The sequence below is a fragment of the Neolamprologus brichardi genome, unplaced genomic scaffold, assembly GCF_056152115.1.
Source record: "Neolamprologus brichardi isolate AB-2024 unplaced genomic scaffold, ASM5615211v1 NODE_ptg000031l+_length_7269946_cov_1, whole genome shotgun sequence".
Taxonomy (NCBI): domain Eukaryota; kingdom Metazoa; phylum Chordata; class Actinopteri; order Cichliformes; family Cichlidae; genus Neolamprologus; species Neolamprologus brichardi.
The window spans coordinates 2,680,926-2,708,552 of record NW_028270136.1 but is presented as its reverse complement, the minus strand read 5'-3'; the positions used below and the strand labels follow the sequence as shown (position 1 = coordinate 2,708,552).

Sequence of the window (27,627 nt, the reverse complement as noted above, 5' to 3'; positions counted from 1 at the left end):
AAATTGCAATAATATCGTATCGTGCGTTAAGTATTGTGATAATATCGTATCGTGGGATGTATGGTGATTCCCACCTCTAATGACAACCAATGAAAATATTTACATTCAATTTACTAAGAGGAGCATTTTCGGGAACTTTATAGTAGCAACATTAGCATGTTAGCAAAAGTAGCTTTGAATGGAACTAATTTATATCTTAGGTGATCTCTACCATTGCTTAGTATTCATGCAATGAATGTGAATGATGATTATATGATTTACACTGACCGAGCAGGTTCTATAAGGGGCGAGGTGTCGATTGACTCAGGAGGGTTTGTGCAGCTCAGAAAGAAAAAGGCCAACTGTGCAAAATCATTCTTTCTGAATAGTATTTTACGATTCCCTCTAGAAAACGATCAGGGTGACGTGTTTTGATCTGTGTAGATGATAACAATCATCACAATATCTGTGTAACAAAGGCAAAAACCAAAGTAATGTAATTATACACTGTACTGTGACATGTGCATATTATCACAGTTATACTAAACGAGGATGGGAGCACCCCTCCTCGGTCTGTTTTGCTGGTGTAAACACAGTATTGTTTTGTATGTTTAACACAGACAGTATATTGTTGTGCAGATGGATGAAACACAGTGTAACAGACTGTAACTGGATCTAGCTTGCTCCTCATGCTAATGCAACAGCCAGTATACAAATCAGTAAATATAACTGTTGAAGATGTACCTACAAACATGCTGCCCAGTATGGCACAAGCTCTCAAACCAACACAGCTCTATAAAATCAGCTCAAGTCTTGCGAGGCTGTCAGTTTTGACCTGGACAAATCTAAATTTTGACCTGACTTGAGAAAACACTGTAGATAAAGCACAGAGCGGGCTTCAGAGACACTTTGTCTGCCACAGGAGTACGTCACACACACTTAGCGCTGTCAGGCAGCTGGAGCAAAGCTACCTACAGTATGATGACATGACTGCTTTTGATACTGACAGCTTAGATGAGCCAAACATCTGCTAGAAAGTGCCACTGAAGCATCGAGCCTTTTAGTCGTACTCACGGTGTTTACACAGCACTCAGCACCTTATTGAGCCAGCGCTCAGTATAATTGACCTGAGCTCAAAGCGCAACAACAAAATCACACTGCGCAGTAACCCAACAAGAACAAGGCCAAGGTTTGCATTGCTCATATGGATTTATCTAGGAGCTTAGAACTTTGACACATCAAACACAGACACTGCATGAAAAAATGAACATTCACCAGCCCAAACTGGGCAGTTTTACGCTTCCAGGATTCAGGACCACTGTTAACTAATTACATATCATGCTGTTTGAAGAAGACTCACCTGAGGGGTGTGATGAATTCATGATGGCTGAATCTGGACTTCTTTCCCCTGCCCTTCCACTGTGTGTGTGTACGTGTGTGGGTTAAAGCGGGTCCTCTGAGTCGGCCATGTGTAGAAGGACAGACGGATGATTTCTTTCTGCAAAAGACAAAATTGCGTTTTTCAGCATTCACACTCAAAACAACCGACACCTCAACCAAACAGCTACAGCCCAGTCGCAGCGTAGCAGACAAACTCGGACTGCAAGTTGATTCGATCCTGCTCGACAGTTAACTGCAAAGATTAGCATGCTTAATGTCTCTCTTGGCTTCTGTTCTTCTGTCTGTAGAGGTCAAGTCGGAGCCACAGTAGTTGGAGCTCTTTATTTCACTACTTTTCACAGATGCATCCAAAAGCCTGAGAATGCCTGTGAAGATGTTTCTATTGGCACACGTCAATAAAATATTTCATTCAAAACAATGATGCCAGCTTAAACATTTTAGTGTTGAGTTAAATCTCTGAAATTTCCCTATTTGACAGCTTTTTATAGCGCTTGCTCACTTCCAATAATCCAGGTTACTGCAGCTACTGCTGATGTCTGTAAAGCTTCAATAGGTCCCATTAATGTTCAGTAGGGTTTAGGCAGTGCTGGGCAGTCGTTCAAAAAACGAATCAAAACTGACATTCAGAACATTTTATCCATGTTGGTTATTTGTTTTTTGTTGTTTCAGTTATTATTACTTCCTTTATGTACTGTCCCCTTTAAAACACACAAGAGAAAAAGTATCATGAGGCAAAGTCAAACACTGAGCCGACAGCACAACCCGAGCAGCTTGTGTGTGTGTGTCTTTGTGCAAAATAATAAGTATTTATTCATTAAAATGATGGTAAAATGTTCAATTAATCGTGATTTTGATGACAGGCAGAAGTCTGAGGTCTTTTCTGGTGTTCTCCAAAGCTTTGAGGTGTGTTTGGGCTCATTATCCAGCTGTGAATCCTTCTCCACAAAGATGAAGTATGAAATGCTGCTTCTGCTTGATCAGGATGCACTGCAGGAATCCAAATCAAGAGACTTTAATATTTCCTCCATCATATTTCCTTACTGATTTAATCTGCCGTGTCATTTCTTTCATGTCTTTTTACCTATATTCTACTCTTGCTGCAACAAATTCTGTCAATCATCAGAAAACAGGATCCCATCATCTGCAGTAAAGTTCAGGTTTATCTTAGTTACTAAGATAACCTTAGTTACTGATCCAGTCCTGTCATGTTTTGATGGCGAGAAAATCTGACCTCTCTTAGTACCGATACCTCGCATCCCCAAAATTGCCAAAGCCATATAATACAGCTGTGCCTGAAGTTTAACATGGCTCCAGGTTGATGTACTTCATGTCCTAATCTGCCCTCATCTGAAAACAGCTTCAATGACAAAGAGTAAAGGGAGGTAACACAGGTCTGAACTGCTAACCAACAAATACCTCCAGATGTTTTTGATAGGGTTTCACATTCCTGGGCCCAACTGTACATGTTGTATTATCTGTGGATTAACTGAAATATTAAAATCTCAATTTTTACACCAATAAAAGCCATTCATCATTAGCACAAATGAATACAGAAGTAGTTCAAATAAAATCTTTATGCACACAAGCTGCTGGTACACTTTTCCACAAGCTTTTATTTTATGTTTTACTGAAAGCTGCCCTTCCTTGTCCTCTCTGTCTCTTTCTAGCAGCAATGCCTTCAGGATGCAGCATTCACTTACTACTGTTTACAAGCTTTAGCTACTTATATAGACTATGTCTTATTCTTACAAACGCTAATAAAATCTTCAGTTTTTGTGACAGATGCTCCCGTCACCTCTATGCACTTTTGCCAAATATAAGGCCTGGGGGCCACAATTGGCCCGGCAAAGACTCCAATCTGGACCGCTGGAAGGCCAATATGAACCAGTGCATAGCTGAACTGTCACACGTTTTATAGGTTTTCCTGCTGATAAAGAGTCCACGCATTTATACTACACCAAAGTCACAGAAAAATAATCAAAACACAAAACTTTTTCCACCATCTACTACAGAAATTTCTGCTTTTATTATAGTGGGTCCACTTTTTTTAAAATGTAAAAAAAAAAATCTGTGAATTAACAAAACTTTATACATTTTCTGTCTTTTCACACATTGATCATGTAAAGAAACTGAGACGTGCAGTTGAAATCACACTTTGTTTGTCTTATATTAAAACATTGCAGGGATTAAATGTTCAGTTACGTTTCTCTACACTGACAGAAAAAGCTGTTTCATTATGATATATGACAATAACATCACAAAGAATCGTGAAGTACAGTCTGATATGATGACATTCACACTGGCTATATGTCAGACTGTGTTCTGATCTAGAATAATGAGCACATTTGTTTTGTTTTATTATTTTAAACACAGAGAAAAGCCGAGGCTCGCTGATGCTGCTTGATCCTCTGGCTCCACCTACTGGTTTTGTACTGAAAAAGGGTTTATGGAAAACATACTGACACCCTAAATAGTTCCCAATACAGTGTGTAATAGGTGTGTGTGTGTGTGTGTGTCTAAGTGTTGCAGCTAAGTCCTTGGCTACTTAGCTGTAATGTGATGTAATGTATTTATCTTCCATTCCCCTCACCTCCTCCATTCTTTTTGTGTCACTCAAACCACACACACTCATTTGTTCTTGGACACATCACACACACACAAACACACACCGACATAGAGCACCGTGGTGGCAGCTGTGTGAGGACTGCTGGCTCTCAGCCCAAACACTGATAGCAGTCGATTAATGCTTTTAACTGATGGAGGGGGACGTCTCAGCGTGGGTGGATTCTTCATCGCTGTCATAATGTCACCTACATCCAACATTTACTCGCTTGTAGATGCAGCTGAATCGGCTCAAAATAAACCTTTTTAACACATGTAGTCAACTAATCTGTATGTACAATATAATGGCTTTGACTGGTTGGACGTACACTGGACTGCTTTCAGACGCAGGTAAAAACAAGCCTACGTATGCCCACAAATTCAATTTGATTCATTTATATAGCACCAAGTCACAGCAACAGTCGCCTCAAGGCGCTTCATAGTGTAAAGACCCAGCAATATTACACTTGGAGAAGGAAAAACTCCCTTTTAACTAGAAGAAAACTCGAGCACAACCAGGCTGCATCTGAGCTCATGTGATGTCAGACGGGGTCAGGCCTGCTTAGTACTTGGAACTGGAGACTGGCTGGGAATACACATTGAACTGGAATAACTGGTGGCTCAGCGGAGCATTAGTTTTCAGTGTCAGCTCACAACAAGAAGGTTTTTAAAAGCTCTTTTTATTTGGAGTCAGGAGACAGATACCTTCTCTACTTTTAAGATTAGACTTGAAACCACGCATTTAATCACTAGTTACTATTAACGTCTGCCTCTCTTCCACACCATCTTCATCCTGTCTTCCTGCCCTCACCCCCAACCTGTGGCAGCAGATGGCCTCCGCTCCCTGAGCCTGGTTCTACTGGAGGATTCTTCCTGTTAAAAGGGAGTTTTTCTTCCCCACAGTCACCAGTGTTTGATCACAGGGGGTCATTTGATTGTTGGGGTTTTCTCTGTTTTCTTGTATTATTGTTGTTGTGATTTGGCGCCATATAAATAAAACTGAATTAATTGAACTGGTAAATGGTAAATAGTAAATGGACTGGTTCTTATACGGCGCTTTGAGGCTGTTTGCCAGCACTTTTCACACTCTCCCTGTGTCTGCATGGGTTCTGTCCAGGTTCCTCCCACAGCCCAAAGACATGCCTGTTAGATTAAAAGCTGACGCTAAACTGGTCATAGTTTCTGCCTCTCTGTGTTAGTCCTGATAGGCTGATGAACTATCCAGGGTGTACCCCAGTTCTCAGACTATGACAGCTCGCGCAGTCTCCGCCCTCTGTGAACCTTTACCACACAGCAATCCATACTTTAGTCGTGTAATCCATTAGAAATACATTAAAACCCTCAAACAGCACACCCAAAGTAAAGAGGTCCAGATTAATAACAAAGAAAGGAGAGGCCAAGCAGACACCACCTGCAGCTGCCTGCGTTGCACACCTATCAGTCAAAGCAGCCACACCACTAACTACTGATGACTTATAAAAATATACATTTAAAAATTCAACCAGATTTGTGTGAAAAGGGAAATTAGGCACAGAAGCCGAAACCACCCTAAAAAATATGTTTTTAACGTTGTTATGACGCTTTTGGTAGAGCAGATCATCCACTGATCGGAAGGTTGGTGGTTCGATTCCTGGCTTCCCCTAGGCTGCATGCCAAATAGGGCTGCTCAATTAATCGAATTTTAATCTCGATTACGATCTGGGCTTTCAACGATCATTAAAAATGACTGAGCCGATTATTAGCCCCTCCCTCGTGCTTTACTCTCGCGCTGCTCCGTGTGGCAAATCGAGCGCGCCTCTCTGCATTTCGAACACGTGTCACAACAATTAAGAGCAGCGGTCTCCAACCTTTTTTGCGCCACGGACCGGTTTATGCCCGACCGGCCTTTAAGGTGTCGCGGATAAATACAACAAAATAAAACTAGTACCGGTACTGAAAAAAAGAGGATTTATTCATAACACACGTGAAAAGACCCAGGAAAACCGAGTAAACGATAAAAACGATAACAAAATAACGCTGAAAACCGATAAAAACCCTGAAAACTATATATTTACATACTATACACCTGAGCCTCAACTCTCGCGGCCCGGTACCAAACGACTCACGGACCGGTACCGGTCCGAGGCCCGGGGGTTGGGGACCGCTGATTAAGAGGACCTGAGGGAAGCTCGGAAAGGTAAGCAGAAGTTATTTGGAGAGGAGAGTGACTGCCGTTGGTTGAAAAGAGGTAAAAAAAACTTCAGTGGTGTGGAAACATTATGGGTTCGCGGAGTCAGACGTGGATCAAGTAGACACAGTGTGTAAACTTTGCTACAGTGTCGTAGCTGCACCACAGAGCAACACTGCAAAGTTCACTAAACATAGATGTTTACATTTTTCATTTATTTTTATATTGCAAACATTTGCACTGTTATCAGTATTTGCACACTATTTTATATATTTTTTGACAATCTTTAAAGTCATTATTCAACACATTGTTATTGTTAAATAAATATCGTCAAATAATCGAGATCTCAATTTCAGTGAAAATAATCGTGATTATCATTTTTGCCATAATCGAGCAGCCCTAGTGCCAAATATCCGTGGGCAAGATACTAACCCCAAATTGCTCTCCGATGCATCCATCGGAGTATGAATGTGTGTGAATGTTAGCTATGAAGCACTTAGAAAGATGTGCTTGTGCGAATGGGTGTGAATGCACAAGTTGTGTACAGCGCTTTGAGTGCTCAGATGAGTAGAAAAGCGCTATATAAGAACCAGTCCATTTACCCTTTACCATTTTAAAAAGGAACTGAACATATTGACCTAGCACTACAACACAGTGGAGATCAGCTAGAGGAACAGATGTTTCCCAGAGAAGCTGCTGAAGAACAATCATATGAGCTCCAAATAAAGTCACTGTTGCTCTTACTGTCGACAATACGACACAAAAGTAACCGACATTACTGATAGCAAACACTAGTTTGTCGCATTCACTGATTTTGAAACTTAATGAGTGCATTTCCGATAATGCAGCTGTGGCCGGCATTATTATCGTTTCCCGGCAGATATGTAAACATGTTAAAAGAGGAAAAACACAGGTGTAATTAACAGCATTAATGAGCCAGGTCCTGGGTTTGCTGGTGCACATGGGACCTCGCTGAGAGGCGGAAATGAACAGAGCTATTGTTGAAATTAGCAGCAGCAGCTGCGCTTTTCCAGCTCTGCAACACGTTGTCCTGTTGCACACGTTAAAAACACTCACAGCTCACAACAACCGCTACGCAACACCAAACTGCTGCTGTGCTGCAACACAGGTGCACTTCTTTAATCACAACTGAAAGCACAACAATGCAAAATGATAATAATGAGCTGCCTATTTACACAGAGGTAGGCTGGTGTTACTTACTAATAACGACCGTGCACACTGCAAAAAAAAAAGTGTCAGGCAGTGGAGAGAAAACAGGCCAGGAATGAAAAAAGAAACGCGACGGCTCGCACTCTGCGGGCTCCCGGTTCTCACCTATTATGTTAACTTTGTTCTGTGTCGTTTTTTGTTTTCCTTTTAGTTTACTTTCAGAAAACTGTAACTCTGTATAATTAGCTCTCGCATTAAGTCCAAACAATTAGTGCCGCAAGTGTGAAAATAATTAGTCAGAGGGTCACAATTATTTAATACGATTAGTCACAGCCTGGAAGAACAGTGGACTTATTCAACTTAAAAAAAAATCCGCTGGATCTCCTTTAGCTTTCTATTATAATTATTTATAATTATAATTTATAATTTATTATATTATTATTTAATAAACTAAACAAATAGATAAAGGTGGAGTGAACCCTCCCACAGCCCTGGTGGGGAACGAACGGGATGTACTGACAGGCAGAACGAGAATTATTGCAAAGCTTGTGTAACACACGACAGTTCGACAATATCAGAAATCAAACACAACAAGTGAAACATTTCAGCCTATAATTAGCTTGGTTACTGGCTGCTGTCCGACTGGAGGAAAGCTTTGCAGCTCTCCTACAACTTCGCTAATTCCTGAGAGAAGTCACAGGATGTCAGTGTCAGGGCCTATATAATGGGATGAAACGCTGTGGGTGTCAGCATGTCTGCGTGCCTCAGTGAGTGTGTATGTGTGTGTGTCTGCACTCAGGCTAAAGAGCTAACTAGCCATGACAGACTAACCTGCTGGCCAACTACTCCATTAGCCTAATAACATGCACACACACACACACAAACACACACACATGGGGAGGTCGGGAGAAAGAAAGAGGAAATGCGTGACAACAGAAGAGCAGAAGCTGCTGCTTCAGTGTCCAAATGTTGCCAGAAAACCAAGAAACATAAATTACTCTGTTTCTCACTCTGCCACCTCCTCCTCCTCCTCTTCACACTATCATTTCCTAAAATACCTGGCCCCTCCCAACCTGGAGAGGAGCAGGAAGTGCTGCCTGGCAACCACGGAGCTGGGTGCCGTGGTAACGGTTCACCTGAACACCTCTTCCCTAAACAAACAGCAAGCCTGAGCAAGGGAGACAGGGGGAGCAGGATGTGGAGCTAATGTCAGAGGCGATCTCTTGCAGGATTTCTTTGGAGTCCCTTTGTCCTGCTCGCTCTCACCTGTTCTCTGTCACACACACCAAGCTGCTGGACCATGACAGCATTTAACACCGGCCCCACTGCCCCCCCCTGAGTCCACCACATTCAAGGAGAAAGGAGACAGCAACTCCAACGCGCAAACACACACATGCTGTAGCTGTCTTTACCAAAGTGACCTTACTGTATCAGCACATATTTAAAATAACTGTTAAAGCTTCAGCGACTAGATTTAATCCTCAGGGAGTTAATAATGCGCAAACATCCTGACTGTTACAAAACTGATGCTTTACAGCTTTTCTATCTCTTAACATAATAACTAGTCCTAACCTGAACACGACAGGGACAAACACCATAATCACACATTTATACAACCATTAGTCATTCCTCCTTCGAGTGTTATCAAGATAATTCTCTATATTCCTCTGCTTCACTCAGTGTTACACTGTCCAGCAGAACAAAAACAACAAACCCCGAGGGCTATTTTGTGACCTATTTGAATGATATTGAATCATACTTGTTATTAATCTCTGGCTCTCTTCCACAGCATTTCTTCTATCCTGTCTTCCTTCTCTCAACCCAACCAGTTGCGGCAGATGGCCCCGCCCCTCCCTGAGCCTGTATCTGCCGGGCCTTTTTAAAAGGCAGTTTTTCCTTCCCACTGTCGCCAAAGTGCTGCTCATAGGGGGTCATATGATTGTTGGGTTTTTCTCTGTATGTATTATTGTAGCATCTACCTTACACTATAAAGCCCCTTGATGTGGCTGTTGTCGTGATTTGCCGCTGTATAAATAAAACTGAATTGAATTTGTTACAGTGTTGACATACTGCTGGGTTCACTGCAGGGCCCTTACAGAGAGACGTAATCATCACAACAACCCGTCACTAAAGAAGGCTCTGAAGTGGTTGAAAGCTCTAGAAATAGAAAGCGAGAAGCATCAAAGTTGGAAGGCAATGAGACAGAGTAACATAACAGAGCAAGAATCCAATTATTATGATCACTGGGGGTCACTCTTACATAACTAAAAGGCTGGCCTTTACCTCCAAGATCTGACCTCTTGACTTTGGAGGAAGGACGGAAGAAATATCTGCTAACATGATGGTAGAATTCACAAAGTGTAACAAATTCTAACCAAACATGAAGGCAGATAATCGATATCATTTAAGCCAAATCACTATTCTGTTTTGTTCTGAGTAACTGAGTCAGAGCTACTTGTACATCTAACTGAGACTTTAATACCATTACATTACAGACTGGCATCACCGAATGAAGAAAAGCTCTGCTAATATTTACTAAACACATTTTAATATACATTCAGTGACTTACACATAGACTCTTCTCAGTCTGAGACAATTGCCTTACTAGTTTGAAAGTTCAGTCCCCACTAACTAGCCAGCACCGCCCCATCCAGTGTCACATTTCCCTGCTTGCAGGATCATCAAGTCACAGTTTTCAGACGGTCATCCAGCAGTCCGCAATGAAAATGTGCTGTGAGGTGGAGGGTCGCTCTAACCAGAACCTGCGGCAGGGGAGGAACTAGTTCATGTGATGCTATGCTGAGTTTATCAGAGCTGTCAAACAAAGCGCAGTTCAAGGCTGTTCCCACACTGCAACTGATTCACACGTTGTTTTGAAGCTGACTGCCGGTCACGTGTGGACATTAAAGCCTCCGGTTGCCTTGGTAACTCTCTAATGTTTTTACTACCAGGTCACATGTCAATCAGCTATACTCTCAGTGGTAGTCGCTTGAGTTGCTCAGCTGGAAGTTGAGGAAAGTTTATGTTGCATCCTGCTCACTTCATGTCACCAGCAGTCACCTGAAGCCGCTAAACATCCTTCACTTTCTACAGTCTCTGGTCATGACATCACTGACATTCACTTCCAGCATGGATGCAGCCCAGTCAAAGTCCAGACCTAAATCACACTGAGATGCTTTGGCACAAACAGGCCCTTCTTCCTCAAAAACCCTCCAATGTGACTGAATTAAATATATGTGCAAAGATGCAGGCCAAAATTCCTCCATGGTGATGTGAAAGACTCATTGCCAGTTATCGCAAATGCTGCCAAGGATAGCACAACCACTTATTAGGTTTAAGGTTTTTAAAATATTGTGATGATAAAGAAAATTCTTGCTTGTTCCTTGTATTACCCTTGGGGTTGTTACAAACTCTTCGTGAACATCTACAAATCAGATATAATGGGTAATTATGCATATTACCTACAGTAGCAGTCAAGAGTTTCAATACACTCTTAGAGCAGAGCAGTTAAATACAGGCAGTATGTATAACTACCTGTAATCCAGTTACCTTGGATTCTCAGGAGAATGCAAATCCATAATGACAGGCCAAGCTAAGTGTTTATTGTCAAACCAATCATTGTCCTATACTACTACTACTACTAGGCTGTTTTAGGTAACAACAGCAAAACAAGACTGGCAGAAGTTAAATAACCTCACCTTACATATAGCACCTGTTCAGTCTTACCTAGGACTGGCCGATATGACCTCATGAATACACACACAGACCTTGTGTTTGCGTAGTTTCTCTCTGGCTACTCCGGCTTCCTCCCACAGTCCAAAGACATGCAGTTAGTGGGGATAGGTTAACTGATGATTCTAAATTACCTATAGATGTGCTGGGTCTTCAGTATCCTTAGATTGTTTAAACTTAGACCTTAGATGGTTTGGATTTCTTTATTTTACTGCTGTTAAAAGTCTAAAATTCAAAGCCACCATAAGCAGTAATAATGAATCCATCAATACTGCAGCATCACTGTGTGCAGTTTACCCCAAGCTATAAAAGACCTCACCAATAACTAGTAACTAACAAAATAGTACTAACCAAAGACAGGTAGCAGTACTAACCAAAGACAGGTAACAAGTAACAATTAAAAAAAAACATCTTATGGTAGCATGAGTGTCCCGGGTTTGATCAATGACCATTAACAGAACCAATAAAGCTTTTTTCATTCTTTAGGGAAGTGATTTTTCTGTCCACACTCAAACACACTGTGGTAACTCTCCATCGTCTAAGGCCGTTAACCCAAATGATGGGTTAACAGGGAGAATTTTCACAAAAATCCCTGGAAGTAAACCATGTATATAGGTGAAAACATCCGCTTCAAAGACTTTCATACATGTGCCGTGTTATCTGTGTGACCTGAACGTATTCCTTCACTCACTGCTCTTAACACACTAGCCTCTCTGTGAATGTTGTTTTTCCTTTACCAATGGCTTTTAAAATAGAAAGGCAGTCATTGGTTGATCTCTCTCACACACATTGAATACATGTAAAGAAAAAAAAATGAAGCCCTATATCAAAATGTTATCATTTTTTTATTTCTTCCAGGAAACACCAATTAAGAGGAAGCTATGATCATGTAGCAGTTTTTATGAAGAAAATGAATAAGGGGCACATTGTGGGGTCCAGTTATGAATAGAGCAATTATATGAATTTGAATCATTAAACTAAGGAAGAATAAGAGTACTGATAAGAGTTAATACAGATAGGCATTACCAGTACTGCTACTATTCAGTCCTTGTGACGTGCATCCCTACCCGTGAAATGTGTTCTACCTCAGCCTGTGCTTTGAGTTCCTGGATGATCTATGGCCAAGCAACTCAGCCTCTAGGTGTTTTCACAACAGCTGATGCTGACGCACAAATTTGTGCTCCCTCTTGGGAGTAGGACCAATACTCAGCAGAACTATGCAGGATCAGTGCAATAAACTTTAATCCCTTTTCAAGTGGTTTTGGCAAAGCTTTTGGATTTTTATCACCATAACCGACCTGCATCATTTGCGGATGAGTCCCTAGTTATACTGGTCACAAGCATTAGTGATGAATGCTACTGTCCAATACAACCTCAATTTCTTCAGATTATTCTTTGTTTGAAATAGATTAAGGTTTAATATTGCCAGTGGGCAAAATAAAAGTAGACAAAGACGCTGTCATCTAGTCAAACTGCAAATCACGAACTTTCCTGCAGAGATACAAGGAGGCGGGATTACAAATCTAATAATAAAGACAGACTGTGGTCGTCTTATTTTGCAAAAAGGAAACTAAAACCTTGATGTTCAGAGAATTCCATAAACGATGACTGATTGTCATTTTGGCTTTCACATTAATATAAAAGTACTAGTTTTTGTTTTAGCTCCATAGAAACCATAGAATCTAAACGCTGCGTATGTACCAAAGCCAGTGGGGGCACCTGTCTAACTTTACATACCGAAAACAAAGGACACCCACAAGCAAAACAAAAAAAAACATGGCGACTAGCCCTGCCTCATTGATAAGAAACAGTCAGGCATGAAAGTACTTTGTGTCGAAAGTGGATGACCAGGACATGCTAACTGACACGAGGCAGTATGCAAACAATCCCACTGTGTTTTTTGGACAAAGGAATGAAATGCTTCTAATTTAGCAAAGCACCTGAAAGATCAGCATGCAGATCTGTTCAAACAATTCAAAGCGAATGAGTTTCAGTTCATATTACCAACATCCAAAGTATTATCTGTCTTATGTTATCCTCAAAAATACATTACCATTTAGTTTGAGACCGATGTGAAACCATCTATGTCTTCTCAACAGAATATATCATTAACATTTTAAATAAATGGTCTGCCAGCATCATGTAAGTGATTTAAAATCTCTTTTTAATGAAAGAGTTTAAGTAGATGGGATACTGGCTTTGTTTTGTTTTCAGATTAGGTATCAAGAATCATGTAATTCTGCTGGTATTGGCAAAGACTGCAAACGTTCAGGTATTGTGGCATGCTATGCAGTGCTATGACCAACTGTGGGGAAGAAGAACTCTGACAGCAGGAGACCTCCAACAGAACCAGGCTCACAGTGGGGAGAGCATATCTGCTACATCCAGCTCAGGGGTGAGAAGAAAATGTGGCTGCAGGTTAGCTTGTTGGGTGTGTATTTGTGGCGCTCTGTTTGAGACTGGTGACGATGTAACAAGATGTCCCATCACGTTACAGAAAAACATAAATATGATGCTTTTTACTGACAGAACTATGATATTTTATCAGCATTAGGGTGATTTTATTATGTTGTGCTATAAAGTGTTGCAATTTTTTCAAACATAAATGTAACATATTCACAAATAAGTTTTGTAATATTGCTGCAGCCAGACCCTGGTCTGCGATTTTTACATTAGCACTACTGGGACTAAAAGGTAAAGCAGACATTAAAGATCAGCACTGAATATTACTTCTGTAATGTAACCATGTTTTGTTTGTATGGATCCAGTGTAGTATTATAAATCTTGAGTATGTGATACTTCCATAACATCAATGATTACATGGGCTGCCAAACATTACAAAGCTGCCTCTTGATTCAAAAAAGGGAAGAGAGAAGGACTGAACACTCCAGATTCGACTTGTGAGGCGCTTCCCTTGCAACTTTGCAACTTGCAAGTTATCAGGTTAATTGAAATCTCCATGACTCCTGTAAGGTTCTGCTATAAATCTCAGACGCGGTTAACATTAGGTAAGCAAAATAACAGAAATAGTGCCATATGAAAAGCACTTTACAGAGATGTGTGAGGTTTAACATTTTAATGTAAATTACTTGAATTACTTCTATATTTACTTTGGAGCCCTTTAGAGCCATATTGTTATGATATTACTTCATTGTATGCTTTTAGTTAGCATGTTGTTGTTAAATGTAAAATATAAGTAAGGTTTATAAGATGTAAGCAGGTTATGACTATTTGTTAATGCTAATAATAAAGCAAAACCCCTGTCGGACAAGTCTGGCGACTAGCTTGATTTACAGCACACTTGACTTTCCATCCTGTATTCTCACTGCAGAGACTTACAGGTTAAGAGCTGAGGCTTGCTTGCTTGTGATTTTCACAAATGACTTTCTACCAACTTTACTTACCCCTCTTATTCTTAAACTGACTGGTCTTACACTCTCGTTTTTATGCTCCTTCTATTGCCTAAAGAGTAATTCAGTGAGCTCCATAATAAGGAGTCATTAATCATGAGATGACACAACTCCTGAACTGCAGCAAGATGGCAAAAATGCACATACAAATTAGACATTTTTAGGCAGTATATAACTCGACAATGACGCTTTAATGGCACTGCAGATGCAATAAGATTCAGGGGAAAAACTGGACAGCCTCAACATAAGTTAGTGTCTGAATACATGTGAGGACTTTATACCAGCAGTGGTAGTGGTACCCATAACAGCTACTAGTAGCAGCTGTTATGTTCTTCATTGGTAGCCCCTGGCAAGTAAAACCACCATATTTGTAGTTAATTGGTGCCCACTGCTAGCTCTTAGTTTATTAACTTGTGGTTGTCAGCTGTCTGTTCTGTACTAGTTAGCTGGAAGCTATCATGTCACTCCTGGCACGCCGCTAGTGCCTGTATGAAGCTGTAATAACTGTTACCTGTTTGCTAGCTAGTTCGCTGTTGTATCTGTCAGGTGTGAGCTTGTGTATTTTAGCTAGCCTTAGCACTAACTACACAGTTTCCAAGTTAGCCTATGCGTTAACTGTACGGCAGAAGTGAGGACAACGTTATAGCAAAAGCACAAAATGTTACATCTTAGCTCTGCAGCAAAATAAGATCAAATAAATGTCTACGCATAATGTTCTTGGACGGTCACGCACACACGCACGCGCCTCAATCTCTCGCTCGCGCTCTCCCTCTCTCCCGCTTTCTCTCTCTCTGATAAAACCCCACGGTACCGTGGATGTCGGCGGCTCCTCTTGGAATGTGTATTAGAGCAGAGGTCGCTTCCTCCCGGCTTTGGTTTCTGCCGAGGCACGGTGTGTCCCTCCGTGGAGCTCCTTTGCGCTTCTAATTCACACGAAAACGCGTAGTTTAACAAGCGGGACGCGTCTCACCTCCTACCGCTTCACCTCCTCCATATTTACCGTCTGCCTCTCTCCCTCTCTCTCGCTCTTTCTCCCACCACCAACAACAACATTATTGACGTCCTCCTCTTGCCACGTGACCAGTCTGCTGAGGCTAAAAATAGACTCAATAGAAACCAATGGAGGCAGACAGACAAGGCAGAGGTAGACAGACAGACGTAAAGTTTGGCTTGTTTGCCTGCTTCACCTTACTTTGTCAGATATTCTTCGTTAGTGCAGGCAACCGGACAGCGTCTTACTTTCGAGCAACAGATAACACAGGAAAGACTTTCTAAGAGTATTCCCTTTAGTTGCGCAATTCATGAGTAATAAATGAGCTGACTGCCAGGTTTATGAACTTGTGAAGAGTGCTAAGATTCTTATCATCTATGAATATTTTTTGCTTTATTCATGAGCAAACTCTCTACTATCACACTGCAGGGCCTTTTTTGTTATTTTTTTAGAGCTCTAGTATGGCGATTACACTAAGCTAACCATTTTATTTTACAGAAGTCGCTTTAAAATCCAGACATGTTTGAAGAAGTTCTATAAAAGGTTAATACCAACTCGTGATTTGATAGTATTTTCACATCCAGGCGACCAGGATTCAAGTAGAAACTTGGAATACATTACCAAGTGTCTACTTGTACTGAAGCGCATCACCGTCATAAGATGTGTCCATTCCTGTGAGGTTTGGGTCAATATTGATATGATAGCATCAAACAGTTGCTGCAGATCTGTCAGCTACACATCCATGATGTGCCACCATTCATTTCTCAGCTCGTCGTTTAATTTGTTTTTAAGTGACTGGTGAATTACAGATTTTATATTCGCAGCAAAACTCAGAAACAAAGTGCATTTCCAACAGAGCTGTTAACAATAAAAAGTGTTTTGGTAAAAATTACAATGAATGGCATAATCTTTGTCTTGTCCTATTGTGTGCAGCAGTGTGTGTGTGAGTGTAAATGTTAGGCAAAGTGCTTGAATGGGAAAATAAGACTTGTAGTAAGAAAATGCTTTGAGGGACCAATAAGGGTCCTCAGGCTACGCCCATGCTATCAAACCCTACATTGGAATCTGAGCGAGAGACATATAGCTGAAGCCATAATGGCTCAGATGTGGCCCTGGCTTGGGCCAGGTGATAAAGAACCAGGATACTCTAATGAGAAGTGAAGTGGGCTACTGGAACAATTAAAGCATAAGTGGACAAGGGATGGGAATAGGCAACCTTTGGAATGCTACTACACATGTAATCCCAACAAAAGTGGTTACTTGAAGAGGATGTGGTATCTTTGCATTCTTTGACGAGACTGCTCCAGTGGGAAATCGCCCGTGGGGGTAATTTCCCACTGGAGCAGTCTCGTGATGACACCCTACGCTCAGCCTTTGACCAAGTGATTGAGATTGATGGTCACGTGGTGCGCCCTGAAGCCGTGCGGACCTACCCGCGCTTCATTTTATTACAAGATAGGTTATATCGAGTGAGTCGTGACACTCGCACGGAGGAGACACACGCCATCAGCTGTTTTCACCTGCGTTTCCAGCACCGCCCCGTTGAGCTCACTGCACCACCCCTCCCCTGCAGCCGCGCCCGGGACCACACCTCCGCCACAGTATATATATATAATCCCCACCCTCTAGATTGGATACCAAGCTCCAAGAACACCTGGTGCGTTGTAGGCATCGAATGCAAGAGCAGCTGACCTGAAAAAGAAAATTGTGGCTAAGCTGGAAACCTGGCCCTTGTGGTTAACTACAAAGACTAAAGATGTCTCAGATTTGCTTAAAAACCTTTCATCTAATCAAAAATCCCAGTCTTCAATTAATTCAATACAAAATACTACATAGAGTGCACTATACAGGTCATCGGATGTTCAAGATGGGCTTTGCATCTACCAACAACTGCTCATACTGCCAAACCAATTCACCGGACAATTATATCCACGCTCTTTGGTTCTGTCCACCAGTTCAGAAGTTTTGGCGCGAGATATGTGAAGACTTATCAAAGTGTCTGAAATGTAACATTCCAACTTCCCCCTTAGTGTGTTTGTTGGGCAGCTTAGATAATGTCACTTCAGAAAAGAATATAGCCCATATGGTTTTCACTGCCCTATGCATAGCCAAGAAAACAGTCCTCATGAACTGGAAAAATAAAAACAATCTTAATTCTAACCAATATAGAAATTATCTATTAGATTACATTAGTCTTGATACAGCCTCTGCCACCACATCAGATCAATCGCTCTGGGCTCCTCTGATCAGCTCCATCACCTAGTGGGGGTGGGGGGTCATATTTTGGTCTCGCCTTCACTGTTGTGATTGGTGTGGGGGTAGGGTCAGGCTTAGGGCGTCGGGGGGTTCCCCGGGAGCATCTTCCTTGGGGGGCCTGGGTCCTGGTTGGTGTGTTGCCGGGGTTGTGGGCCGGTGGGTATATGGGGGCCCACCACTGGCGCGGGGTGCCGCCGGTGCGCCGAGCCACCTGGGGGGCTCTTCAACTGGTGGGGGAGGGGGGGGGGGGGGGTGGTTGTCACATCTTGCAGGAGCTTTCCTCTCTCAGGAACTCTCTCTGCAAGGGGGGGAGATACAGGAGAGGTGGAGGAAGATCTCAGCCTGGGCGTCTATTGTCTTATGTAGTCTGGAAGATGAGTGGATGATGGGGTGGGTGCAGTTTTCTCTGTGGTGGGGTTGGGTGGACTGCCCCGGGCTCTGTGGGGCCGGGCGGCGCCGCTGCACTGGGCCCCGGTTCGGATGGGCCTGGGCCCCCCTTCCCTGGCGGGTCGCGGAGTATGGGGGTGCCTACTGGGGTCAGCGGGGGAGCTGGCCCCAGGGAGGGGTCACTTGCCCCTCCCTTCCTTCCCTCCCCATCTCCAGCTGCCTCCCTCTTCCCGCTCCACCGCAACCACCCACACATGCAGGGCCTTGGAGTAGGGGTGTGTCACCAGGGTGCAGAGGAGGTAACCCCCCCCTCTGTCCCCTTCTGGCTGCCTCTGCCTCAATTTTATCCCACAACTTAGACATTCACATTACTCACACTCTCATTACACATACATATAGGATCTTGGGGGTGGGCACGCTACACGGAATCCCAATTACCATCAGGGTGTACACCTCACCCCTGGCGTCGTTGCCCACCTCTCAATTTTAAATACACGTAGACATTGAGGGCTAGCAGGAGGGACTATGCGCTTACCTGCTGCTCTCTGGCAGGTAGCTCCATGCCCTCCTGGGTTTTAAATGCACCTTAGAACACACATACATCAACACTACAATGAGCGGGTGGAGGGAGGTTAGGAGTCTTCTCTCACCCTCGTTCTCTGCGGTCTGCTGGAGCAGGGGGGCTAGGAGGAGGAGTTGGCCGTCCGACTGGGGTCCGGAATGTGGGGCCTCCCTGCTGCTGCGGAGTCGGGGCGGTCTGCTTCTCCCCACCGCAGGGAAAAAGGGTAACACAACCTGGGTCTGGGTGCAGTTCCCCCCTCCAGGGGCAAGGGTACCTAGACCCGGTTCGTAGAGTACGCTTGGGGAGTGTGATTGTGTGTACAGCGTCTCTTTATGTCTGTCTCCACGTTGGTTAAGTGTGGAGTAAGTGCATATGAGAGCATGAGGGTGGGAATGGATGTTTGTATCTGTGTGTGCCTGTATGTCTGTGTCCATATGTCAGGTTGGGTATCAGACGCCACCTCTCTGAGGACAGCTCAGGCCCTCCAAGGTTTGGAGGCCTATCTCCCCCCACCACTTCCCCTGCCGGGGGCGGACTCCCTCAGACATCGGTGCGTTGGTGGTTCTTTGTGTCCGGGGGTGGGCGTCCGGGTACACACCGGCTCACTCCTTGGCGGCTGCTTATCGGGGCCTGGAGCCTGGGGCTCGCTTGGGCCACTTCGGAGGTGGGGTGCCCCCGGCCTCTCGGCCTGGGGCTCGGTCACTCAGGCACAGCTGGCTGCCGGCGGAGCTCACGGGCACGTCGCTGCAACCCCCCCTGGCTTCTGCTCCGTGGCTGCTGGGTGACCCCTCAGCTGGGACTCTCCTCAGCTCTTTCTGGGACAGTGGCACGGCTGCCCCTCTGTTGGTCTTCCTTGGTCTCTTGTGTTCTGGGGGCCTCTGGATGTCTGGAGTTTTGATCTCCTCCATACCTGCTTCATGCCCTGGAGGACGGGGCAGTGGCCCCCCACACCCTCTAGCAGATCATTACATGAAGGAACCTTTTAAGAAAACAAGCGCGTCCATGCTCACAGGTGTACACACGGGTGATCACACACACAAACTACACCCTTTTTGGTTCCTACCTCAATGCACACTGTGCTGTCGATCTTACGTGCTGCACAATAATGTTTAATATTTAGTATTTACTGTCATATTCCCATATATCATTGTGATGTTGTTTATTGTATTACTCTCGTTTTCTTCTGCCTGTTTTCTTTTTTCTTTCTCAACAGGTGATCCAGGTGATCGATATATGTATTTTTTTTTTTTTTTTTTTTTTTTTTTTTTTGCTTATTCTGTTGGTTTTTGTTTTTTGCCCTTCTCCCCCGTCCCTCTTCTCAACTGTTTTTCTTTCCCTCTTTCTTTCTCCCTTTTCTTTCCCCCAGTCAAGTCTGTCCCGTATTCAGCAAGTGAAAATAAAATAAAGAATAAAAGGTGAATCAAATGGACCATTACGGCAAAGCTGGGATGGTCAATTTGGTAAAGAAAATCCGTTGGGCATCTTTCTTCGCCTTTAGACAATAATTCTGATGGCAAAAGAGCCAAACGGGACAGGCAAAAAAAAAAAAAAAAAAAAAAAACAAAACAAAAAAAAAAAAAAACTACAAAGACTAAAGAAAGTACCTTCTGAACGTCTACTAGAAGATATGAATGCAGCATTACAATCTCTACTGCGCTGCGATCATTACTGAAACCAACCAGATGATCGACACCATGACAACAGTGACTCCTGAGATGTTTGACTACAGCATGAACAAGGACAAGGAGCAGTACTCTCCTTGAAAAGAGAGACTAGAGGCCAAACTCAAGGTTAGTACAGAGGGAAGTTAGCCAACTATCAGAACTGAAGAAAGGCATGCTTAAGAAATACAACAAGCTGGCCATACCTGAGACCTTAGAACCTGCCAAGCAAAGACTCATAGTCTTGGCTAACCACCCGAAAAAGTATACCAGAGAAATAGTAGCTAGGATTTAAAAAAAAGATGTCCTCCACTGAACCATCCAAAGTATACTCTCAGTGGCAGGGAAACAATATAAGAACAATGCCACTAAGCCTGGAGACTGAGCAATACTGTAAAGATATATGGAAGAGAGGATGCAATACATCAATACTGAGTTGCTAGTGGATCTAAGAACAGACCACAGCAACCTCCCTGAACAGGATCCAGCAAGCCAAGAACTGTCTTGAGTCTCAAGTATGAAGCATTGGACAGCACCAGGCCCTGACATGATTCACACCTATTGGCGAAAGTATAACTACAAGTACCTTGGAATCCCACAGGCAAATAGGAACCATGAAAGGCCACTAGGAAAGCAAAGCAGCAACCACCAAATACCTGTAGAGAATAAAGCAAGTCCTGAGGAGTCAGCTGAATGGGAAGAATAAGATCCGTGCGATCAACACCTATGCCATGCCAGTCTTTAGATACCATGCTGAGGTCATAAGCTGGCCAAAGAAGAAGATTGAAGCCACTGACATCAAGACTGGAAAGCGCCTTGCAATGCATGGAGGGTTTCAGCCCAGGTACTGTACTGTTCCAGTGAGTGTCAGAACTATGATCCAGGATAAAACAACAAAGATCCATCCAATAATGTGCTTAGTGAATACCTCAGGAGGCAGAAATAAGAGAAAGAAAAGGAGCAAAAAGAGGAACCATCATGGAAGAACAGGCTCTTGCTGAGCCTACTATTTGCAGTGGCTGATATTGGAAAATGGCTACCAACACCAATAGCTGAAAAAACTGGACTGAAAGATACCACAAAGGCACTAATCATGGCAACACAGGAACAAGCTCTAAGGACAAGATCGATAGAGGATGGGGTCTACACCAAGCCAGATTCCAGGTGTAGTGTGTAAGAATCCATCACATTATGGAAGGGTGCAAGATGCTAGCAGGCAGGGTATACATGGGATACCATAACCAAGTGGCTAGCATAGTATGTAGGAACATCTGTGCCAAGGCTGGCCTGGAAGTCACCAGGTCAAAGGTGGTTGAGATTGACCAAGCTAAGATCCTTTGGGTCTTTCAGATACAGAAGAACAAATGGTGACGGCTAACCAACCTGACATCATAGTGGTGGACAAGCAGAGGAAGCAAGCCTTAGTGATAGATGTAACTATACTAAATGATAGCAACATATGTGAAAAGGACCACAAGAAGCACAAGAAATAGCAGGGACTGAGAGAGGAGCTAGAGAAAATGTGGAGGCAGCAGTGGTCCCCATGGTAATCTGAGCACTCAGGGCATTGACCTCCAAAACTGGGTGAGTGGCTCCAGCAGATCCCAGGAACGACATCTGAGATCTCTGTCCAGAACAGCGTAGTCTTTAGGCCTGTCCATAGGCAGTGTTGTGGCATTGACACATTTGGCTGCCAATAGAAACGGGTCAAAGCTATACTCTGTGCTGAGATTTAGTAAAAATGCAGAACATTTGACACTACTTCACAGTACACATGGACAATGAGCCAAAATGAACTGTAAAAGTGACTCAAAACAAGGTAATGGAATGTTCTCAAATGGGAAATTAAGGAACCTGAACTCAATTCATCTGAGCCTTATATTACTTACTGTAGGCTAATCTGATGGCAGAAAACCCACAAGTTAGCAATAACTGAAGGCAACTGTAGTGAAGGCCTACCAAATTATTTTAGGGAGCAAGCTTAGCATTTTGTGATGTCCATGTTCTGAGTTCAGACAGTCATTCACTGAAAAGAATACGTTGTTACAATAAGATGCAATAGTTCTTTTTCGCATTATTGTATCTATGAAGCGCCTTGAGGCAATTTTTGTTGTGATTTGGCACTATATAAATAAAATTGAATTGAATTGAATTATTATTATTATTATAACTACCTTCATTGAGGACAGCACTTCAATCATGTCAGTCATGTCAAGTGTGCGGAGGTGCATGAAAATGTTGCCATCTTTTAGGCATTTCTGAATCTCACTGTAGCCCACTAAACATATGGTGGCATGGATAAGATGCAGTAATGCATCATAATGGACACCAAATTTCTAATATTAGGAAAATCAGAGTCAAAGTCCTGCATATCAGTAATGCAGGAGCACTTCAGTTCAAATTTGTCAAAATCTGATTTAAAAAAAGCAATTAGTCTGATGTAAACAGATGAAAACGACTGTCAGATTTAACCGGAGAGCTCAGAAGAAATGCAGCAGAATCTCACTTTCATTCACAGTAAATAAAAAGAGAGGAGAGGCGGAATCATAGCTGAGGCTATAAATATATTCTCTCTTTGCACAATGTGAAAATGCTAAATAGATACATGCGGAGGAGGTGGACGGAATAAAAAATGGAGACTGGGAAAAAAAATGAGGGAGGAAAGGTTTGGAGAGAGATGGGGTAGAAAGGACAAAAAAGGAAAGAATATGGGAAATGGAGGAGAGGGTTGAGAAGGAGGACATGAGGAGGAGAGGAGAAACAATGTGCATTAAGACAAAAAGAGGAGAGAGGATGGGTTGCAATGAAAGGTCGGAGAAAATGGAGAGACAGAAATAGAGAAGTAAAGAGCTATTCTGGTAATGATGTTGTTGCCATGGAGATGCTGTCCTCGCTCAGGCTACTCCACAGGTACCTCGTGGGTATTTTTAAGGAACTGTGCTGATTGGAGGGGTTTATGGAAGAGAAGGCTATTGATTGGTTGGTGTACATGGATGTCAAAGGTCGTGTCATTGCTTCCGATTACTCCCCACATATTTTCTTATCCCCTCCTTTTATGTTCTCCCTCTGACGAGTCATGAAATGAATTTAAATAAAGCTAAAATGAATGCGGTGCATCAGTGAAAGTAAAATGTGTATCACACCTACATACTGTTATGTAGTAAATTACAAGTGCGTAGAGCGCTTAATGAAAGGGTTTCCATGGCCAAGCAGCTTCACCCAAGAGCTTGCCACCATTGGACTCTAGAGCATTGGAGATTTGTTCTCTGGAGTGACAAATCACACTTCTTTGTCAGGCAATCCAATGGACACGTCTAGATTTGGTGGTTGCCAGGAGAATGTTCCTTACCTGACTGCACTGTGCCAAGTGTGAAGTTTGGTGGAGAGGGGATTATGATGTGGGGTTGTTTCTCGGGAGTTGGGCTTGGCCCCTTAATTCCTGTTAAAGGAACTCTTTATACGTCAGCACACCAGAATATTTTGGACAATTTCATGTCCCAACTTTGTTGGAACCTTTAATGAGCAAGGTTGGTGTAGAAGAACTTGACTGCACAGTGACCCAATAGAACACCTTTGAGATGATTTAGAGCGGAAACTGAGCCAGGCCTTCTCATCCATCATCAGTGTGTAACCTCACTTTCTGGAAGAAGAAAACGCCCATGAACATTCTTCTAAACCTTGTGGAAAACCTTCCCACAAGAGTTGAAGCTGTTATAGCTGCAAATGGTGCCAACAGCATATTAAATCCAATGGATTAAAATGGGATGTCACTCAAATTCATATGCATGTAAAGGCAGACAAGCAAAGTCTTTTGGCAATATAGAGTACAAGAATTATTTATCAGGGTTGGGGTCACAAGGGCAGCAGTCTAAGCGGAGATCCCTCTCACCCGACCAGCTCCTCCAGCTCTTACTGGAGGACACTGAGGTGGAGGACTGAGCCAGTCAATCGACGTAACATCTGCAGCGGGTCCTAGGTCAAGCCTTCGGCCTTCGGCCTTCTCTCAGTTGGGCATGCCTGACAAACCTCACCTATGAGCTGTGAAGGAGGCATACTTGTTGCCTGAATGACCTTAACTGGCTGTACTCTGAGCCCCTCCCAAATTACCAAGCTCCTCATCCCATCTCTAACGCAGGGCCTTAGATCAATACCTGGCTGCTCCAGTCCACACTTCAGAAAGGACTATGGCATAGAAAAAAATGCTTGTATGAATGGGTGAATGAGGCATTTTGTATAAAATGCTTTGAGTGCTCAGAGTAAAAAGCTCTGCGTATTTACATTTACTCATTCAATATAGTTACTGAAAGGGTAAAAGTAGTATTGGGTTAAGGGTTTGTTTGTTTTTTTACTTTTGACCCTAATACAGTCATTTATGAGAACAGAAGCCCCCACCCACATACTGTTCAAACTTTTTGTTTACTGGGGGTAACCAATCAGAAGAAAGCTAGCCAAAGGCAAAGGTAAACGAAACAGCTTGTTCAGACAGTAATAAATTGAGAGACTGCACCAAGGCCTGCTGAGTTTCACTAGACCAAAATGCAGGAGAGGACAACAGGTAAAAGGTAAAGGGTTTATTTACAACAAACAGAGAACAAGTTTGACAGGGGTATCCAGGTGAGTGTTGCAAAGGTCAGGGGCAGGCGTAATATCTAAAAATACACAGCAGAGATGTGACACACACGGGAGAAGCAGAGAAGAAGAGATACAATGTAAGTCTTTGTCAAGAACCAGAATTACTAAATACAGCTGAGAGCTTGAATAAGGATTATTTTCAACTCTGAATCATTAAACATAATCCAGTAGAGTCCATGAGTAAATATCCAAAGCTTTAAATGAGTAGAATGCTCCAGTGGTATTAATATACTCATTAGCAACTAAAAGTATTTAACATAGTTTTATAAAATGAAGAAGTGAACTTTACGTGCGAGTGTTTCTTTAATTGTGACATCATACAGCACCAGTGGGTGGAAGTACAATCTTAGAGTAATAGAAATGTGACAGGTTCAAACCCACAGCCTTAGGAAAAAAAGAAAGAAAAAATCTATTCATACTGAAGGAGGGTCACAGAGACTTTATTATTAGAGTGAAAGAAGAGGGGGGGAACTGGGCACATGGGTGTCATTAAAAGTTAGAAGACATTAAAAGATGAAAAGAAAGGAAGGGGATGGAAGCTGTTGAGGACAGATTAATAAAGAGCATGTCAATATGTGGCGCGCGCACACACACACACACAAACACACACTTACGCAAAAGGAGCAGTGGTGAGTCAGCCTCCTGTGAGTCACAGGAGAAATCAGAAATGTCAGACTGAAAAAGAGAGCACACACACACACACACACACACACACACACACACACACACACACACACACACACACACACACACACACACACACACACACACACACACACACACGGCTGTAGCCACCCATTTCTGACATTAATGAAGATATCCTTGACAAACTGTTCTCTTTCCTTCCTCTAAAAAAAGGTGACAGCGTGAGGCTTTAGGCACACACACACCTGAGAAACACGTGAGTTTAACACACCCTGTGTTGCAGTGCAGCTGGATGTTTGGATCATATTGAGCATACGCAGACATTAGACCTCGTCGTGGAGGACGGATATTTTCTGTCATCTGTTGTTGTCCCCTAACAACTCCCCAGAAGCCCAAGATCAACACCATCAAGGATTTGGCTGCTGCTCATTAAACACACGATCACAAGGTGAATTATCAGAGACAGCAGCGCCCTCAAGGGGAGAAGAAGGCAAAGTGCAGGGATGTTACTGTGATTGCAATAACGCAGTACTTTTACTACATTTTAGGAGTAAACACTGTATTTTTAAGTGCACTTCAATCGATAGTTTTTGTTTTTTCACCCTTTTTTTCTGCTTGTCCAATTCCACTAGAAATGAGTGCATCTGTAAATGTGAAATTTACAGTGGAGCTTGGAATTGTGATTTAAAGGCCAAACAGCCACAAGCTCCCAGAATGCATTGCTATTTACAGAATGTTACTGTGTTAAAAAAAAAAAAAATACAGCAAAATCATGCTGTGATTTTTGCAGGAAATCATTAGAACATATAATGTTGGGTTTTTTTTAGTCTGAGTACAAAGTCAGCCAGCTACTATTTATGAAGTTTAGGAGTGTTGGTGGTGACTAATCCTAAGGATTTATTGGCCTGAATTCTTGTCTTCAGTCAGCCTCGGTAACACTGATGAGATGAAGATGACTACTAAAAATCAAAGCTATGTTAAACCTTTTTTTCATGAGTAAAACTGGACTTCAACAGCTCCACAGGTTGACACTTTTCCCAACTGACAACACGGATAAGGCTTCAGAGTGACACTCGGCTCTTTGAAGTAAATTTCAATCTCTTTTCCTGATGTTTATCAAGAACGTATATTCACTCCTGATAAAATGTACAAGACAAGAGCAATGACTCATGATCACATTTAAACAGCAGCATTTGCTCCTGAGCCACACCCGTCCAACAACAGCTCAGGAAAAACTAGGAGTATTATTTGACAGCGACACAGAGTGCCACAGAGCCTCACTGTTATATTGTAGCTGATGTTATTACCTGCATGATTTGCTTTTCTTGTGTGTGTGTGCTTTTCTTTACTGGAATAAATATATTTCTGCTATCATGCACATATTGATGCTTAAAGGTTTAAGAGAATGCAGGAAATTATGCGCAGAACGTAGATCTGTATCCATGATTGTTTTTAAGAAATTGGGAAATTCTATCAGAATTTTTTTAAAACAAACAAAAGCATCTGATAATTCAATGAATTATAATCCCACCATTTGACCTTAGAACTGAAGAAGCTTCTCGGATGAGAGGTGAAACGTCTTCAAGCAACTTAAAGAAGTCCAGACGCTTTTCTTTGCAAGCTCCTTTGACTACGATGACCTGGATGACTGAGAACCTTCACAGACAATGAATTATAATGATTTTAATGTGCACAGACCCACCAGAATTCTGTAAACATAAAAAAGAAGGTTTATTGGTGACTTAATAGGGCTAGAGCTGGTAATAATAATGTGGTTGCAGCAGTAAATATATTTGATTTTACTGAGTGGCTGTAACGATAGTGTCTCACATGTCTTGCTCACATTTCTCAAAGTAAACATGTTAGAGAGTTAAAGAAGCAATGGTACAAAAATCACTCATGTGCTGCTTCCATCTATTAAACCAACATATTTCATCGATAGTGTTTTTTGACAGCACATAGTTATACATTTACAGCGATACACTGGTGAATTTTTCACTCCTGTCGATTACTGTGCCACATCAACAGCACCC

General features: G+C 42.6%; 1 protein-coding gene across 1 annotated transcript in view; it reads right to left on the bottom strand.

Annotated features, from left to right (window-relative positions):
* The window catches only part of hdac5 (histone deacetylase 5), a 71,029-nt gene extending 55,508 nt beyond the window's left edge, over window positions 1-15,521 (bottom strand). The window contains exons 1-2 of the mRNA XM_087837365.1: window positions 15,272-15,521; window positions 1,340-1,477 (exon numbers count right to left, since the gene is read on the bottom strand). Coding sequence (XP_087693491.1) covers window positions 1,340-1,361 — 22 coding nt within the window. The 5' untranslated portion in view covers window positions 1,362-1,477; window positions 15,272-15,521. The remainder of the gene's footprint in view (window positions 1-1,339; window positions 1,478-15,271) is intronic.
* Between the last annotated feature and the right edge of the window lie 12,106 nt (window positions 15,522-27,627).